This window comes from Zosterops lateralis, assembly GCF_965231275.1.
Source record: "Zosterops lateralis genome assembly, chromosome: 6".
Lineage (NCBI taxonomy): Eukaryota > Metazoa > Chordata > Aves > Passeriformes > Zosteropidae > Zosterops > Zosterops lateralis.
This window is the reverse complement of record NC_139761.1, coordinates 23547508-23566308: the sequence shown is the minus strand read 5'-3', so window position 1 is coordinate 23566308 and position 18801 is coordinate 23547508. Positions and strand designations below refer to the sequence as shown.

General features: G+C 37.5%; 1 protein-coding gene across 2 annotated transcripts in view; it reads left to right on the top strand.

The window, feature by feature from the left end:
- Positions 1-1742: 1742 nt before the first annotated feature.
- MIA2 (MIA SH3 domain ER export factor 2) overlaps positions 1743-18801 on the top strand; it is a 35018-nt gene continuing 17959 nt past the window's right edge. For both annotated transcript variants that reach the window (XM_083863654.1, XM_083863653.1), the window contains exons 1-13: positions 1743-2041; positions 3545-3678; positions 4938-5024; positions 5346-6480; positions 9564-9779; positions 9928-10028; positions 12891-13022; positions 15492-15513; positions 15631-15719; positions 16113-16184; positions 16859-16969; positions 17289-17360; positions 17766-17870. In XM_083863654.1, coding sequence (XP_083719780.1) covers positions 1927-2041; positions 3545-3678; positions 4938-5024; positions 5346-6480; positions 9564-9779; positions 9928-10028; positions 12891-13022; positions 15492-15513; positions 15631-15719; positions 16113-16184; positions 16859-16969; positions 17289-17360; positions 17766-17870 — 2391 coding nt within the window. In that variant the 5' untranslated portion in view covers positions 1743-1926. The remainder of the gene's footprint in view (positions 2042-3544; positions 3679-4937; positions 5025-5345; positions 6481-9563; positions 9780-9927; positions 10029-12890; positions 13023-15491; positions 15514-15630; positions 15720-16112; positions 16185-16858; positions 16970-17288; positions 17361-17765; positions 17871-18801) is intronic.

Below are 18801 nucleotides of genomic sequence, written 5' to 3'. Positions count from 1 at the left end.
CCATGCTTTTACCAAGAAAAATTGGACTGGATAAACTTTAAGGCCTGTCCCAACCTGGTATTCTGATTCTCTGCAGATTTTTTTTTATAGCAAAACTTCATGCCTGTATAACTATTGTACATCTCTGTGCATAATTACTACTTTAAAGCATAACATTTGAGAAAAAATACCTATAACTACATAATGGATACTAGGTTGCTAAGAAACAGGGTATTCTTTAAAAAGCAGGGCATGTAATTTGCTTAGCTTTGCTATATTGCTCGATGATATGCAGAGATAGCATATGGATTTTCTAGTTATCTTACAAGCCTGAAAACTGCCAGGCACCTTTAAGACTGGAGCCAAGTAGGCATTCCCCATGCTAAAGGATGGATTGTACTTAGATCTAGTGCATGAGAAAGCTCCAAAAGAATATGTGAAAAACATTTCTAAGTTCCCATTGACCAGCTATAAATTATCTAAAACATCAGCACACAGAAAAGTAGTAGTTAATTAAAGAAAGAAACAAACAAAAAAAGCTAGAACACTCTCAGCAGCTAGGTTAGCATTAATGCAAATCAATATAAGCATAAAATTGATAGTTCACCTATTTCACCTATCATATGAAGGGTATAGAGACTGACAGAAAATAACACCCCCTGCATTCCAGCTGGTCCTTAGAGAGCAGAGGGTCTGCATGTGGCTGGGCTTGATTTATGATTATAATCAATTTGGCACTATAGGTCTGGTTGTGTTCAGTAAGAACTTTCACAAGCACAGATTCACAAATAGTGCAATTTACCAATCCAAAACTACAGGTCAAGCTGAGCTCAGTAGGAACCTTCACTGTCCCAGATTCACACATAGCACACATAGTTTGGTTTATTGAAACAACAGAAACACAGACTTGGAATTGCTGTTGATAAACAGCACTAGATGTGACAGAGCTCTAACAATAACAATAATATTGTGTTAGCCTGGGTAATAACAATAATCCTAGGCAGAAGCTTACCAAGCAGGCGTTCCTGCTTGTGAAGAGAGGAGAGTAACCCACCAACTGACCCCAAGATCTCTTTGGGTCCTTTGCTAGGTATATGAAAATTCTATCTGGCTCATACACATACAGCCCCATCTTATTCTCCTCCTCCTTTACATGTAGCATAATCTAGGTGGAGGATTCAGTAAAATAGTCATGTATGTGGTAGCATGTACTTCAATAATCTTATTAGCATTCTCAGGGTGTGTGCTTTAAATATTTAAATCCTTACTCAGGCAAAAGTTACTTTCTTGCCCATGGTGTCCTTCAAAGTTCTAGTCGTTTGAGTTTGTTCTGTTCTGTTCAGTTCTTCAGAGCCAAAACAGAACCATCCTATCTCCACAGGGCCTCCTCCTTTGGCCCACTCATCCTTTATTGATGTCAGCTATGCAGAATTCCATCTGTAAAGATAATGTAGAAGGAATGTGGTGTAGGCTGTAGATAGTAGGCTGTCTTAGCCCTTGCCAGGCTTCTAGGTCATCACACTACACCATTTTAAAATCAGATGAAAGAGGTACATTAAAAATGCATTCATGATCCAGAAACAATCCTAATAAAACTGCTGTTGAATTTCCCTAGGCACAATCTTCTACAAACTCAGTACAGAAGAATCTATCTGACAGAGGCTAAATTTTGATTTGACCAGAACTACTTTCTTTGTATTCAAAACATCAGCCTAGCTATCAGAACATAGTTAATTATTAATGCGTGTGTATAATCAGGACACCTGACTCTGCAGATTGTTAGCAGGTTAGCATAGTGTACGTCTGTTTAAGCAGATCAGAGAAGGAAAATAGGATTGAAAGTTTACTTGCAACGTTTTGTTAGGCTAAGAAAAATGTAGAATATTCTTTCTAACTGCACATCAATGCAGTTTCCACAGTTTCAGTGCATTCTGGATTTAATCTAAAATGTCAAGGATCTTGTATCAGAGAATTCTGTTGTTAGTAATTTCATTTTCAGCAAGTGTGCAGAGTACAAAGGTACTTTCAGAATGGAAAAAGTGTGGTGATCTGGAATGTGAGAGTAAGTAAAAATTTGTTTTTTTCAATGGGTGTCTGTGGTATATATGCAGCTATTAGAAATCATAATGTCAAAATTAGCAATGAAACAGACTAAAAATGAATAGCCATAGCAAATGTTTGTTGTAAATATACTAAGTTTAAGAGCAATAAGCTTAAACTTTTCAAACAAAAAGAGAAAAAGAAAACCATCTTGCTGGATTGTTGTGTAAGGTTATACGGATCAAAGTTCAGTAAAAATATTTTTGAATAGCTAGTTTTCCTCAGTTGTCCCAAAAACAAGCCGTATAAAACAGCTTTAAAGTATTTTAACTCATTCTTTACAGGCATAAAATAAAATAAACAAAATATGAACAAAATTAAAATGGTTAACTGAGAAAGAAGATTCATTATCATCTGTTTATAGTACATTCATAGCCCATTCTGCAGAACTCTTGGGGTTTTTTCTACTGTAAGCAAATTGGTTTGAGATTTATTTTGTAACACTCCTTAAAAAGCACTCTGTTAGTATTTCCTCTTTATTTATTTTTTCTTCTTTAACATGAAGTAAGTGCTGTAACTAGTTATGTGGTTCTCAAAGAGTAAATAACTCTGCAGGAAGCACAGCCATTGAATCACAAGTAGGCAAATAATGTCCTATTTATTATCCACTGATTACCACTGTGAAACCTGTCATAATCATAGTTGAAGCTGTTTCTAAGCTGTTTCCACTGGTTTGGTAGACTAAGTGTTGTATTTTCAATGTATTTTTAATCTTCCACTTCCTCTGAAGTGAAAGAGACCTTAGATTTCCTCTGCTGATGGATTTCTATTTTCTTGTGGAGCCATACCAACTTCAGTAGGTTCTGGATGTTCAGAGATGTCTATCTGTGAAACTGGCTTGAAATTGACCAAAGCACACCAGTAGTGGTTTCCGTGGTGAGACAGGGGTGGAGACAAAGAAAACTTAGAATAATTCAAACTGAATTGGAAACTTCAATTTTAACAACATGTTTAAGGTTTATATTCCTAAAATTTACATATTTTCATAATAAGATAAATGTATTCAAAACGGAGGACAAAATCCCTGAAATAATTACCAGATTTAATTTGGAATTTCTAAAATACAAAATTATAAATATGCCTGGGAAACACTTTTTAGCTGTTTAGATCTACTTCAGTAATTGAATTTGCTAATCCTGCATACATCCTTTTAATTTAAGCATTGAAACCTTGGATAACAAGCACTGGAAAATGTCCATATAGGACAAAAGCTTTTCCCCTTGATGTCTGCAGTACATAGGAAAGAAAACAAGACAGGGCTGCTTTTTGTTTTAGTTGACTTCCACTTGATGATACAAATGGATTAGTATTGTAACAAAGCACATACATTAAAATGTTTGCTACTGCAATTCATCAGTATTTGATGTACATCATATCTTTTCAGTAGCCTGACTTCAGACAAAATGGATGTTTTGTTTATTTCTTGAATCTGTATTTGTTTATTTCTTTTCACATATTATTCCAGAGGCGATGAGCCGAGTTCAAGCCACGACCGACTACATAGGGCCTGACTGCCGGTATCTTAACTTCACAACAGGGGAGGAAATCATCGTATACTCCAAACTTTCAAGGGAAAATGAAAACTTGTGGACAGGAAGTGTAAGTACTTCAATCCAAAAGACTTTTAGCTATAGTAATAGCATAACAACCACAGTCTACTTGTTTTCAAGGATCTTCTATCTCTTTTAGAATATTAACCATAGATTAATACAGTATTTAGGAGATGGGTCATTGTTACTGTCATTATACAGAAAGAGAAAACCAAATCTTGTCAAAGATCACTTACAGAGAAACAAAGTTAAGATCAGAATACAAGCTTTCTGTTTCCTTCATCTTATCATTTGACTGTAATGATTTAATCTGGTTTCCTTGAAAACACTCAGATCTGTCAGGTCAGGTTCCTACCTACAAGTCTGTGGGTAACACACCCAGTATTGGGACCTGACTTCACAGTTCAGTGCTTAAGGAAAGTTCCCAGAGAAGTTCCCATGCATATTTAATGACTTGTAACAAGTGTCAACGAAGTTAGAACAGTCATTTAAGAAGGAATGGATGCACTGATCCAAATCAACTTTTACTGCTAGTAAAACTGTGCAAGTGCTTCAAAACTACAAGACATTCAAACATTTTTTGGGTGTTGGTTTTTTAATGTAAATAATCTGTCACATTTATTGCTTAAAAGTGAAATTCTGTCTTCCTTTTTTTTTTTATCCAAGCACATCTTTGCAGGTACCTCACTATTCCTAACCTTCCAAGACGTATCCCTCCATTTAAGGCTACCTGCAATTGTTTGATGTAAAGACTGCAGTGTTTTCTTGGCCAGAGAGACTTGATTCTTCTGGGCCCTGTCATTATTTTATTTTCTGTGGTGTTGCCATCTTCATTGTAATTTTTCTCCTGAGCTGCAGCTAGTCTCATATCTAAATTTCACATCCTACTTTTCTCCTAACTTAATATGGGTTATTAGTTATTAAGGCATGACATTTTTCCCATTTGAGACAATGGGAAATTTGCAGCCAATTTTAGTAGGAGCTGGCTGTGACCATCAGTGCACACAGCACTATCTTCAGTGAAGCAGTTTTAAGGCTACTGCTTTGGCACTGCACAAACCCATGTTCATAAAAATAATACAGAATATAATAGTATGGAGTAATATACTTCCCCTTGCTTTCTGAAATGGCAAGGGGAACACTTCTGTGAAGGAAAAATAAACCAATCTTTTGGCAAAATAGAATTAAGGAGATGGGGGCTGTTCTATAAAGTTATTGTTCATCCATATTTTTCCAGCACATATGCAAATACCTAACATATATATCACTGAAGTTTAAATGCTCTTATTAGTTTTCTCTCTTTTATAGAAAGGAAAGGATTTTGGATATTTCCCAAGAGATGCTGTGAAGGTTGAGGAAGTTTTAATTGGAGAAGAAGTTGAAGTGCTCACTAAGGTAAACCAACATCACCATGTTTTCCAATGTAGTTTACAATAAGTGAAAATATAATATCCAGTTAGAAAGTCAAATATTGATGGATATTTTATTTCAGATTATTCAAAACATGTTTTTATAATTGTTCCATTTGTATGTTTATTGTTCTCTAAAATAATTTCTTTATAATTAAAGATATAGAACCTTTAGGAATAACATAATTAATTACAATTCTTTGTGTAAAGTTATAACAGAAAAAACAATCATATATTTTGCTGTACTAGACAGTGATACAGAAAATTACACATCAGAGCATTTTAAAAGTTAATATTATTCTTTTAGGAAACTGATTTCCTTTGTCTTCATGAAGATAAATACACTTTTGAAAATGAAGATAATGCATTATATGATCACAACAACGAAAGTGAATACTCATTGTCTGATGCAGACTCAAAGCTGCATGAAAATGAACTCTTAAAATATACAAGAGACCCCATACAAAATGAAGAAAGAACTGAATCAATTTCTGAAAATGACTCAGAGGAATCTCGAATTCAGGAGTCTGTAAACAAAAAGTTGGTTAGACAAGATGATACCAGAGAGTCACAAATACAAAACAGTCTCCCAGTAGAACCTGCTCAAACTGAGTCTAGTTGGATTTCAGGATGGTTCACCACAGAAAGTGAAAACGATGAAGAACCCTTAAAAGTTGTTACTGAATCGTCAGAGGCAAATAAATACCAAGGCAGAAAAATAGAGGTAGCAGCTGAAAATGATTTACAGGAGCCAAACGATAAGGAGGAACAAGAACCCCCTGCATCTGGTTGGTTTCAAGGTGGACTGACAAGCTTTCTGTATTTTGGTGAAGAGAATGAAGATGTTGATTTGGCATCAGAAGAAAATGATCCACAAAACCATGGTGTCTCTGGTGTGCCTGAGCATTCTAGTACTGAACAGGAAACAACAGTCACCGAGGTATTGTTAGAAGAACAAAAGAGTGAAAGCCAAGAATCTGAATCAAATTGGTTTAATTTGGGTTTAAGTGATGTTCTTAATTTTGGCCATGGTGAGGAAGCTACAATTGCTGCAGAGGACCAGAGAAGGAGAGAAACAATGGATCAAGCAAATAAGAATGAGGAAGAACAGACTTTAGACCAGAAAGAATTACATATGAAAGAATCAAAGGAAACAGTTAACGTGGTGACAAATGAAGATGAGAATTATGTACAAGAAATAACAGATTCAAACAGTAGCAGGCCAAATCCTGGGGAAACACCAGCAAGTGGACATACTCTTAATGGCACCAAAAACACCTCAAGTAGCACAGAATCATCTTTTGATACATTAACATGTGACAAAGAGAAGCCAGTTGAACCTTACAGTTCAGAGGAAGACCTGGTATCAGAAAACCAACTGCTGAGAAACACTGAAGCTGAAAAGAAAAATCAGGAGTCAGAAAACAGACGTGGCCAATCAGGTTGGTATACAAATATCCATGTTATTAATTATAATATGAACAAACATCACAATTAACAGGAACATTAATCAATTGCATCAAATTTCTTGTTCTCATGACCCCTTCTGAATTGTGATCCCTCAGATATAAAAAATACAGGAAAAAAGCCTGAACTATCTGAAGAACAAAGCCATTGCTTCTCTTTTAGTCATTTTGAGACATACTGAAGTTTCTGAGTTCAACAGCCAAAAGGCAAGTGCAGCATTATGGGGAATTACCAGGAACTGCAAATAATCATCTGGGCATCATGACCTCGTGTGACAGTGAACCGAGGCTTAGTCTGGAAACAGCCGAGAAAGACAAACTAGTCAAAGGTTACGGTGCACAAAAAAATTCAGCATCCAAAAGCTATTTCAAAATGGATAGAACTGTAAAAGTTGAAATTTGGAAATCAGAGAATAGAAGTGTCTCACATCAAATATTTCAGTCAGGATGTTTTTAATGATGAACATCATCAGGAATCTTGGGAGTCTCAAGAACTGACTCCAGTCCAACCTTTCTCTCCTCACCTTTCATTGAATGGCCTCAGTTTAACAGCTACCAAAACTTCCAAAAAAACCGGCCATTTGGAAGAATATGGAGTTTCAGAATGGAAGGTAAAAACTGCTAGCTGAGAGGAACTGAGCTTCCATAATAAAGACCTTGGTAAGCCTTGATAAAATACCACAGGGAAAAGAAACAGAAGGCACTTCAAATCAGGAGGTTAAACATAGAGTATCAGGTAACAGTAACGCAAATACCTCCAAAGAGAATGATCTTTCCTAGTCAGCTGGCAGTGCAAAGTAACAAACAGGGCAGTGCAGAAAAAACTTCAACAAAATCTACCAAATGAGTAGAAGATTGGACAACTCTTGATGCTCTTGCTTATAGCTTGTCAGAGAGAAGCAATAAACTGAACAAATTCCTATAAATGTGCAACATCACCAGGAAGGTGGAAGAGAACTAAAACGGGAAGATTCATGTTCCCAGCATCAGCTTCTGGTGCCAGAGAACGGACAGTCCTAATCTAGATCTCAGAAAGAACTATAAAAATTACCTATGATGTAGTAAAACAAAATATTAATCTGCATCCTCAGATTTAGGCCTATCAATTCAAACCACCATGACAGTGCAAGATACAAAAGCATAGAACATTAATCTGAGTTTTGAAAGGCATACTACTTCAAGTACTTCAAGACAAATTAATATCAGTCTTCAGCTGAATTCATGTCAAAAAACCTATTTATAAAGAAAATTTATTGAGAATAAAAGCAACAGTCATGTGATATGAGTGACCAAGTGTAAACTTTTACCCTTTGAGCTCTCTAAAATAGAAGACATTTTTAAAGAAAAAAAAAATAGACAGCTAGTGTCTTCTAAAGCCCTTTAACTAGAAAGCCAGACTGCTATTAAAAAACTGGATTAATTAAATCCTGGCAACCTGGGATTGCTCATAAACCTAGCTGATAGAGTAGATGTTGAAAAAGAAGGTAAGGGAAAGGATGAATATTGCTGAACAAAAAATTGCTGCTACTAAAACTAGTTAGAAGAAGAAAAAAGAAAAATTCTGAAAATAAGAGTCAAAATCCAGAAATACAAATAATACCAATTATATTCTAACAAAAAGGATTTCAGTAGTATTTTTACCAGACCATTAGAGTTCTTTGCAAGTATATTTAGTAAGACTAACAATTAAGCCTGTCAAAAAAAGTCTAAGCATATATGTTTGGTCAAAAAACTCAAATGAAATTAGGACTAGTACACTTGAAAACTGCACAGAAAAATGAGAGGGAGTTGAAGGGAATCTGAAAAATGTAAGATGCTATTAAATACAAAGAAGGTGCAAAAAAAAATGAAACCAGGCAAATATTATATGATAAACAGATTTACCAAACCCATTAATTACATTTCAACAATTTCATTTAAATTAAAAGAAGGTATTAAGCAACTCTTAGAGTATCTGTGATGGAAGCAAACTGCTGCAGCAGCACCAGCAAATTGAAAAGATTCATCATGAAATCACAGCTTACTCAACTAAAGATCATGCTATGTGGTGGGAACAGGTCATTGTGTCTGCACAAAGGGGGCACAATTTGGACACTGAGCAGGGAAAATATACAGAAAAAAGGAATGTTCTTCTAGAGCTGCCAGAGCTTTTCTGTGCTACAACAATTAAGTGTGTTGCCAAACTGTAGCTAAAGTTACTAAGAGTAATGTTTCACTAACAAAGATTTAGCAAGAACAAAATATCCTTTGTTGGCAGGAAAAAACCCACAACACTGTCTCCTTCTGGTGATTTAAAATGAAGAGGAAGTGAGCCTAACTCACACCAGTTAACGACTGATTTATGATATTTCAAGGATCTGATGAGTTAATATCATGGTAACAGTTTAAGAGAAAATTACTGGTCTTGAACTACTGGACTACTTTTGATGTGTATCTTTGGCCAGTACTGTCTTGAAGCATATGATTAAATTAAACAATTTGTAACTTCTTTTTCTTTGTGGGTAAGCACGGTGTGGGGTTTCTTGCAAGCAGTATTTTATTGGCTTCAGGCAATTTACTCTAAGTCACTAAAGGAGGCAGCCAGGTGCCTTCAGTCATACCTCTGCATGAACATGCCTGTGGTTTCTTGTATTTTGCAGGGAAACTTGATAGATTGTGGGAGTTTGTTAAACTTTAATCCTACATGGAATTTTTAACTGTTCTCCCTCCAAAGCTTACCCCACTTGTATTTGGATATAAGAAAGAGACCTCCTAATCCTGACCAGGGAATCTACAAACTAACTATCAAAACCAAACATATTTTTTCCTGAACACTGATTTTTAATTACTTTACTACAACGTAAGTTTTGCTTAAAGGTCTGTCCTTTAAAGTCTGAGATCATTATTTGTATAGTGTTTATTAAATCATAAATCTGTAGCACATTTACTCTGACACTCTAGTGTTAGGCTTCAAATTGAGAAAAAGAAAAATTAAAAAATCTCTGTAAAGGTTAATATCTTATAGGAGTAAGTTGAATCCTCTAAAAATAACCATGATTTTCCTTCACAATTATGTGCAGGGGTAGGCAGAAGAAAGCTACTAGAAGAAACACCAGAGAAGGAGCATGACATGTACATAGCTGTAGACAATGAACATGAGAGTGACCAAGATTCAAAAGCAACAGCCATTGCTTCAGTAAATTCTGAAACACAAATGGACAGTTCAGGACCTGACTCTGAAACTGATGTCAAAAAGTCTTTCTCTGATGCCATCCAGAACTATGTTCCAAGTAATGGTAAGTGCTAAGTTTCTTAATTTTAAGGAAAATAAATTTGCAATCTTAAAAAAAAAGCAAGACAAATAACAGGGAAACCAGTTGGAATTATATGAAATTAACAATACTAATGTAAAACCTTTTGTTTTATTCCTTATGATCAAACCAGAAGGAGGCTGGATATATCAGATAGTTCTGTGCTTGAATGCTCTTGAGATCAGAGAAACAATAAAATCTACATCATCAGCAGTGATGATCATCATCAAAACGGTAAGAATTCTTTCTGTGATATAACATTGATATTAGTGCAAATTTAAGTCAGCTACAAGTTGTTCTTCTTATTATGCAATGAAACTCTTTAAAAAAAGAAAAAAAAAAAAAGAAAAAAAATCCTTTTAAATAAACCCTCTGCAGTTCCCTGCTTCCTGGGTTATCTAATGCCAAATGAGACAGAGCACAAGAAAATGTTAGGTCAGCTGCTCATCATCTGCCTCTTTGCAGTGCAGAATCTGATGAACTTAGGGTGTGAGGATTAGAATTTTGTTTTGTGGGGTTTTTTAACAACCAGGAAACACCTGAGTGATGTTTTTAAAAATTTTATAGGTTTGGGGTTGTTTGTGGTGGTGTTTTTTTGTTGGTTTTTTTTTTTTTTTTTTTTTTTTTTTTTTTTTTTTTTTTTAAATGAAACTAGTAACTCCCTCTAGCTCTCAGAACAGTACTCATTAAATTTGCTTGGACTTTAAAATTTTGGGTTATGATGAGTAAAATAATCAAACAAGTTCCCTTGTTTTTAAAGACTATTTTCGAAGCCCTGACTCACAAATCCTCCCCTCGTTCATAACTGCATTAAAGATACTTTTCTAAGCAAATACATAAAATAGAAAATAGGGTTGTTATTACTGCTGGGAGGGTGTCCTAAACATCAAAATGCAGTGTAGAGTGAAGGTGAACCTTAAAGGGCACAACTGCACAAGAAACAACACTGCCAGAGCACCTGAGAAAAGGGAGATGTTGCTGCAGTGTCTCCTCTAAATAAAAGAGCAGTGACAGGTAAAAGTGCCATATGGTAAACTTCATTTCGGTGCTTTGGTTGAACTTTGTTTCGATTGGGTAAATGAAGTTTAAGAACCACATAAATTTATTCCTGGTTTCCAGTGTAGGTATATAGAATATGGTTAAATGGTAGTTTAGGATGACAAACGCTGAGGGGCTTTGTCCCTCCTGACTTACTGCAGCTCCCTGAGCGTTCATTGCTATGGCCAAACTCCTTCTTGTATGTTTGATACAGCTAAAAAAGGCACTTCCACTATCCTGGTCCCTTAGGTGCTCTGCAGGCAAGTCACTCACCTTGCGTTGTGAAAGTCGTTAGCACAGGTTTTAAAAAAAAAAAAAAATAACGAACCAAATTAGCATTAATCTTAGTGAATGAGACGAAGAAGAGTCCTCTGCTATGTGGCACTACACCTTCCCTTACACTCGGTGTCAGCAGCCCGGCAGGACTATTTTGGGCAGACGCACTTGGCAGAGCTGGGGCCCGCCCGGCCCTGCGGCCCCGGACCCACCTGCGGCCCGCCCCGCCCCGCCGGGCACTGCCGGGACACGCTCGGCGGGCGGCCCGCAGGGACCCGGGCCTGCTCCCTAAGGGGACTTTTTGGGAGTTTTCTTTCCGTGCCACCCGCTGCCGCCCGGGCGCACATGGAGGCATCCAGCGCCGCACGGGAGGTGAGCCTCTCTGAGCGTGACTTTAGGGAGGAACAGGAGCAGGTCCCGCGGGGCCGGAGCCGCCGGCGGTCCCGTGCCCAGGGGAGGGTCTGCCGGGGGAGGCCGAAGCTGCCGGCGGGGGCCGCGGGAGCCGCGCTGGGCGGGGGGGGAGCCGGGCCCCGGCGCTGCCACCTGTGCCGCCCGGCCCCCGTTACCGCGGCGGCAGTGGTTCCTCCCCCCCCCTCGCGGGCAGTGGTACGGGCCGGTTGTCAGGCGGCGGGCCGGAAGGGGCGCGCGCCGCCCGCGGGAAGATGGCGGCGGGCGGGCGCGGGGGGCCCTTGGCCGGCACCGGCACGGCCGGGCTGTGGCCGGGGCTGCGGGACAGCGCCCGCAGCTACTGCGGGCTGGCCTGGGAAGGGCTGCGCTGGGTGAGTGACGGAGGGACGCGGGGCTCCGCACGGCCCCCCGAGGGCCGGGGTCTTGTGCAGCGCTGCTGCTGAGGGGCTCGGGCAGGGGGGAGATGGAAATTAAGACTTAACTGCGCAGTATCGTGTTCTTAAGCACGGGTCACGGGTAGTAAATTTGAGCTACATGGAGCATGTCATATCTTTGAGCAAATGGATCCGTTTACAAATGAAATATTAGTGTATCGAAGTGTTTAAAATGTGTTACATCACTGATGTGTTCGGTGTGTTATTTTAGCTTGAGGTTGGTTGAACAGGTTTTTCTACCAAGCAAGTTTCCTAGCAGGTAATCAAGAAGTGCTTACTACTATTGATTCTTCCAGCAGTGAATTGTGTAAGACAACTCAAAAGGGAATTTTCCATAGTAAATTCTCAGTACCTAAAGAGGCCAACGAAAAGGCTGGAGAGGCACTTTTTACAGCGGCACGTAGTGATAGGATAAGGGGGAATGGGCTTTAAACTGGAGAAGATACATTTAAGTTAGATAAGAGAATGAAATTCTTTACTCGTTTGAGTGATGAGGCACTGGAGAAAGTTGTCCGGAGAAGCTGCGGATGCCCCATCTCTGGAAGTGTTCAGGGACAGGCAACATGGGGCTTTGGGGAAGTAGCTCCAGTGGGAAGTGTTCTTGCCAGTGGCAGAGGGATTGAAACTAATTGATCTTTTAGGTCCCTTTCAACCCAGATCACTCTTGTGATAATTGATAGTCTCAGAAAGAAAAGGTTTCAGAGCTTTATCTGTTGATTTTCATATCTTGTTGGAACTTCTTTCTTTTTTTTTTTTTTTTTCTTCACTTGGTAAATCTATAATTTAAAAATCAAATGCTTCTGTTAACCATTTTCACAGAGTTTTGGAAAAAAATAGATATACAAGCCTTGGAAGTAAACAATGTCACATGTAATGTCTGTTTCTGTGGGTTATATTAACCTCTTTTTCTTTGGCTGAAACTTTTTACTTTACTTTTCAGGCTGTGGCTTCACTACCTGAAGATATGAGGCCTGGCCCTGATCTGTATGGTTTCCCGTGGGAAATAGTGATTTGTGCTGGCATTGTTGGAGCCTTGACAGTTCTCTTGTTCCTGTACAGAAGTTATCAATCAGTAAGTGTTGTGGTTTAAGGCCACACAGCAACTAAGCACCACACAGCCACTCTTGCTCCCCCTACACGTTGGAATGAGGGAGGACTAAAAGGTAGAAAACTCGTGGATTGAGATGAAGACAGTGTAATAGGAAAAGCAAAAGCATGTAATGAAGCAAAACAGGGAATTGATTCACTGCTTCCATCGGCAGGCAGGTGCTGAGCTGTCTCCAGGAAAGCAGAGCTCCATAACATGCAGCAGTTACTCTAGAAGGCAAACTCCATACTCCAAACACCCTCCCTTCCTCCTCCTTCCCCTCAGCTTTATGTGCTGAGCATGGTGTGGGTTATCCCTCTGGTCAGTCAAGGTCAGCTGTCCTGTGTCCCCTCCCAGCTTCTTGTGAACCTGCAGCCTCCTTGTGGGGGAGGTGAGAAGCAGAAGAGGTCTTGACTCTTGGTGAACACTGCTCAGCAATAACTAAAACATCCATGTGTTATCAGCACAAATCCAAAATACAGCCCCATACCGGCCACTGTGAAGAAAATGAACTATTCCAGACAAAACCAGCACAGAAAGTGTTCAAGTTACTTGCAGATATATAAAGTGCATTAATAGTTTGCATTGAAGTTGTTAGCCTTCCTGTACAAGATACATAATGTTTCAGAGTTTTAAATCTATTGTGACTGAATTTAGAATCTCTCTAAAAGAGAAACTGAAAAGTCTGTTTTGTCAAGATAATAAGCGTTTGCACATGTAGAGAGTGACTGTTGTAAGAGGAAATGCAGTGAACCTTAGTGTAGTAAGGCTTCCTTTTTTCTTTTTAATTTCTACATTGGACTTTCAAAGTCAGCCTTTAAATGATTTTCAGGGGATACAGCTGTCTTCCCTAGGGTGTGTGTGTTGCTGTGTGTATTGATGTCTCTGTGACTAGCCTGGCCACAGCCAAAGCAGCTCAAGTCTTCAAGGTAATTGTAAGCAAAAGCAATCCACATGGTTTCCTGTCAAGGGAGGCATTTTAAAACTGTTAGGACAGTGACACCTGGATTCTGTTTATTGCAACACTGAACCAATTTAATTGCGTGCTCTTTGTGAGCACTAATCTGATGTTTTAAGATAATATTATAATAATTTTAAGAATTGTGGTACTGAAACCTTTTAATGCACCAATCTGATTACATTTTTATAGTAATATCTGTCTTCTCTTGAGGGTAAGTAAAGATCTGAGTAATAAAAGTTGGCTACCATACTTTCCTTGCTACAGAAATGGGGTCAGTATCTGTAATTCAGTATTCTAAATTTCTTCCCATTTTTCACATACTGTCATACAGCCAATGTGATTTTCACAGTAGGTGTAATGGTACTCATGTTTTAAGACTGGTTGCATAGCTGTTTAGTTTTTCAGATGTTAGCAACTGCATTTTTAGGGTTTTAACATCAACTAACCTTGTCTGTAAGGGGATCTGTGTTTGTGTAAGTTAATGTAACTATAATTTAGTCATACCTTTTGCTCTCTAGAGGCATCCCTCTAGGTGATACAAAAGGCATTTGAACTAAAATCATGGAAGCAGCTAATCTGGTATTGTTTTTGTCCTGCACATGTCACTTAAGGTGTGAGATATCACAGAAGTTATTGAGAGCTTTTTCAGTCATCCTTACTTAGAACTACACTGACTGCTCCTTGAAGAATTGATGGTTACTGAACAGTAATGGAGTAACTAAACATCCATTTGGGATGATAGAATGAAAATATACTTAGAACTTTCTTACCCTTTTTTCATTATTTGGACTCCTTGGCTTTAAATGAGGGGGAAACGGGGAAGATCTGAGGGGCCCATTGTTACATTAGGCACATGACCCGGGCCCAGCCGTGAGATAAGTGCTGTGTTGTAACAGTTTTGTGGCTTCAGCCAAGTCCTGCTTCTCTTGCACAAGCCATTTGTGACAGATTTTGCCCTGCAGTTTGTTAGTTTTTGATTCTAGGGCACTAGACCCCACGTGGCAGCTGCTTACTTGGTACTTGAAGCATGCCCATTGAATTGTACCTTACTGCAGCTTTAACTGTTGCGTGTTGTAATTTGTGGGAGATCTTTCCCAACAGGAGATCTGAGCTCGTGTGGGGAGCTTCTCCCTCCCTTCCCTTTCCTGTTCTTCTGACTGTGTGTGTCCACTATGAGGCCTTGTGTAGGCAGTCATGGTTATGTGATGAATATGCAGAGGTGTGTTATTAAAGTGATTCAGATGAAAACTAATCTCCTTTCCCCTCTTTTGTCTGATAAGAGTGGGAGATGGATGGGGCAAACACACAGACATGGAGTGGGTAAGAGCAGAGGATATGATTGCCTGTTTTTAATAGAAGCCCGCATTTATATTCCTTTTTTAAGTTCCATGGTTAAACGTGGCATGGAATCACAGCTTAAAAGATTAGTTTTCAGATACTGTGCGAGAGTAATTGATCAGACATTTTCAGTATTTATTATCTTTTTTTTTCAGGTTAGAAGTCGACTTTATGTAGGTAAGCTTATTTTTGATACTTTATTTTTCATATTTCTTTGGAGTATGACTTTATTATTTCTTTTTGCACCTTTAATTATTTGGATGATGCAACATTTGCTTGTCTTTCACTTTTTAGGGAGGGAAAAACAGCTTGCCGATAAAGTTGCTGAACTAGTTGAAGAAAAATGCAAAATTCTTGAAAAACTCAGCCTCTGCAAAAAAGAGGTAACTGCTCATTTATTGCTTTTAGATGTGTTGTAGAAATGGATTCAGTCAAGTAAAATACTAACTTTTCTAGAATCAAGATGTTTTGAAGCTTTCAAAGGGATTCTTCAAATGCTTTTTTCTGTCAGTGTCTTTTTGAGCAGTTAAGGTGTTAGCAAGTTCTGCCTTTAAATTCTCAGTACAATATATTTCACTGCAAGCAACTTCAAAATGTCTTTTCTTGGTTTATGTCACTGGAATAGTCTAGTAGGGTTAAGGCTTTCCTGATTTCCAGCAAGGTGCATTTGTAAATATTTACATGATGTCTGTGTTTCAGACTAGAGCATTGCAAATTAATGCTAGTGTTTAATCAATTATTTACCTATATTCTGACATAAAGTAATTCCTTTTCAGTTTGAAGATTTGCAGTCGTCTCTGAAGGATGGTAATGCTATGAAAGAATCAACAGACACATCTTTTTTTGAGGTAAAAAGATTAATGGAAATTGTTATTTCAACAATATAAGGCAGTATTTTAGGAAAAGTGGCCTATAATAAAAAACACCCAAACAAACTAAATAAAAACAACAGTAAAAAAAGTCAGACAAACCCAAAAACTCCAACTCCATTATTTTAATTGGGTTATTGAAAATTACTTAAAATCAAAGCATTTAAATTAAGAGAAGCCTTTTCTAACAATTGCATTGAGGATGAGTGATACTAGAACAAATGGTATACTGGACAACATTTAATTTTAAGACTTAAATTGTTTCTATTTCTAGGGGAGAGGGTAGTGCATGAAGTATTTTTTTCTCACATCTGATCTAATCCAAATACTTTCCATAGCCTACAGGTGCACAATTTTAAAGTAAAATTACCAGTACATTGTTCATATCCCCCAAACTGAGAATATATTTGTAAAAGAGTTCTGGATAAGTGAATCAAATGCCTAATAGGCTTTATAAAATTCATGTAAAAAAGCAAATAGGTTTATTTCAATTTGCACCTCAGATCCTATAGAGCTAATTCTTACAGCTTTTGTTCATGCACGAGTCTCTCGAGTATTTGAGTGAAAAATATTTGGCTGTCATATTTAAAATATACTTGTTATATGTAATTAATATCAAATGATTTCTTAACTCACAAACAAATTTGATTTAGGAAATGCATGAAAAACTGAACAAGTCAAACTTGAAACTCAATGAGGAAATAGAGAATCTAGAAAAAGAACTGGAAGAAGAAAAATCTAAGCAGTTGGAAAATGATACCTTGGTAAGAATAAATAGAATCTTGTCTCTGTTTCTATTAATTTAAAAAAAAATTCTCACGAAAAAAAATCTCTGCAGAGAAGACAAACTATTTTCTTTGTGTGTTCTGCAATAAACCCTACGTTTTCCATTTTGTCTTCCCTATAACATTAGAAAAATGATAAAGGAAAATACTCAAAAGAAGAAAAGTTGTTTTTACTCACATTTTTACTGATTCAGCAGTAGAACTTTCTTGGTTTGAAAATAAAAATGATTTTATTAATTGCCTAGACATTGTCAGTCAAATATGTGAAAGAAGCTGTGTGACAACTAATAATTTTCAGGTGGCTGAAATTCAGGAGAAAGTGGAGTCTTTAGAGAATGAAGAAAAATCTATCCAGTCACAAATTGACGAGGTATGTCTAACCTTTATAGTTTCTGTTTTCAAATCTTTGCAATTTCTATATTCCCCATGTAGTTACTGGGGTTTTTTTCTATTAAGAGTGTAAAAATCATATGTGTGTAAACCAAAAGACTTTGTAAGGCTTAGTACTTTGGGGGGGCTTGATTGAGCAGCTTTTAATTCCATATAGTGATTGGCATTTATCGAGAAGTAGTTACCTGGTCTTTGCTTTCTTACTCCTCCGTGATACAGTATTGCAAAACTACAGTCAGCAAAAACTGTCGAAATTGTAGAGAAAATATGAGAATATGTATGTAGTACAGCCAGAAAACAGAAGACAAGTCCAGTAATATCATAATGATCCCACCTATATCTTCACCAATACCATTTGAACAACACACTTTTTAATTTCACTTAGGCCAAGTCCACCCTAAAAGTGTATCAGATTAATACTGAAAGACTCAAGACATCTGTTCAAGATGCAGTAGATGAAAACAGCCATCTCCAGGAAAGTGAGAAACAGGTAGGTTCTTCCTAGTTATCCTTAGAAATACTGTGTTTTTCTATGATAATAATAAATATGATTTCTCCAAAAAGCTCATCCTCAACAAGTTTGTTAATACCTCTTGTGTGTTTTAGTAAATGGAATGAGGAAGAGGGCATGGTTTTTAAAACAATTTTACCTTGGAGTAACTTTGTCTAAAATAATCCTGTTTGAAAGAAATGCAGTAGTTACAGTTTGTGGGGAATGGATGGAGTTCAGTGGAAGGTGGGCATGTGGTAATGAAAGTCTAATAAGAACTTTGCTGGGACCTGGAATAAAGCAGAAATATCTGAACAAGTCCACAGCTGGGGTTCTCTACAGAGGCAGAGAGAAAATTCTTTTACTTGTCTAGAAACCCTGGCAGTTGCCTATATTTCTTAGGCAATCATTTTATATCAAGGAGAACCATGGGAAAAAAACATTAAAAACTATTTCCAGGGTTTAATTGCCATGTTCCTAGATAAAAAAAAAAAAAAAAAAAAAAAGTTCTTTTGCATTTCTTCAGATAAAATAACCTGGTTATGAGTAGTTCCTTAACCACATTTTTTAGGATTAATTACTACACTTTGTTGTTAACTGAGGTTTGTTGCATTTTTTACTAGTTTGAGAATGTTTGTGCATAGTTCACTGTGCTTTTTAGTAGCTAAACAACATAATATTATTTGTTGCTGGAACCTGCTAAGTGAAAAAGAGAAAGCATCTGCCTTACTTATTTGTCTTCTCATTTCTGAAGTGCTTTCTAAGTGTGAGAGTTAGTTTACTATATCAGAATATCCATATCCTTCTTTTGTTTTCCCTTCTTACTTTTTTCTTAAAGATGGAATTTCATGTATGCTCAAAAGATAACAAAGATGTTATTTGTTCATAGAAACTAGAGTCCTTTCTTCCTCTGTCCATTTTATGCAAATGG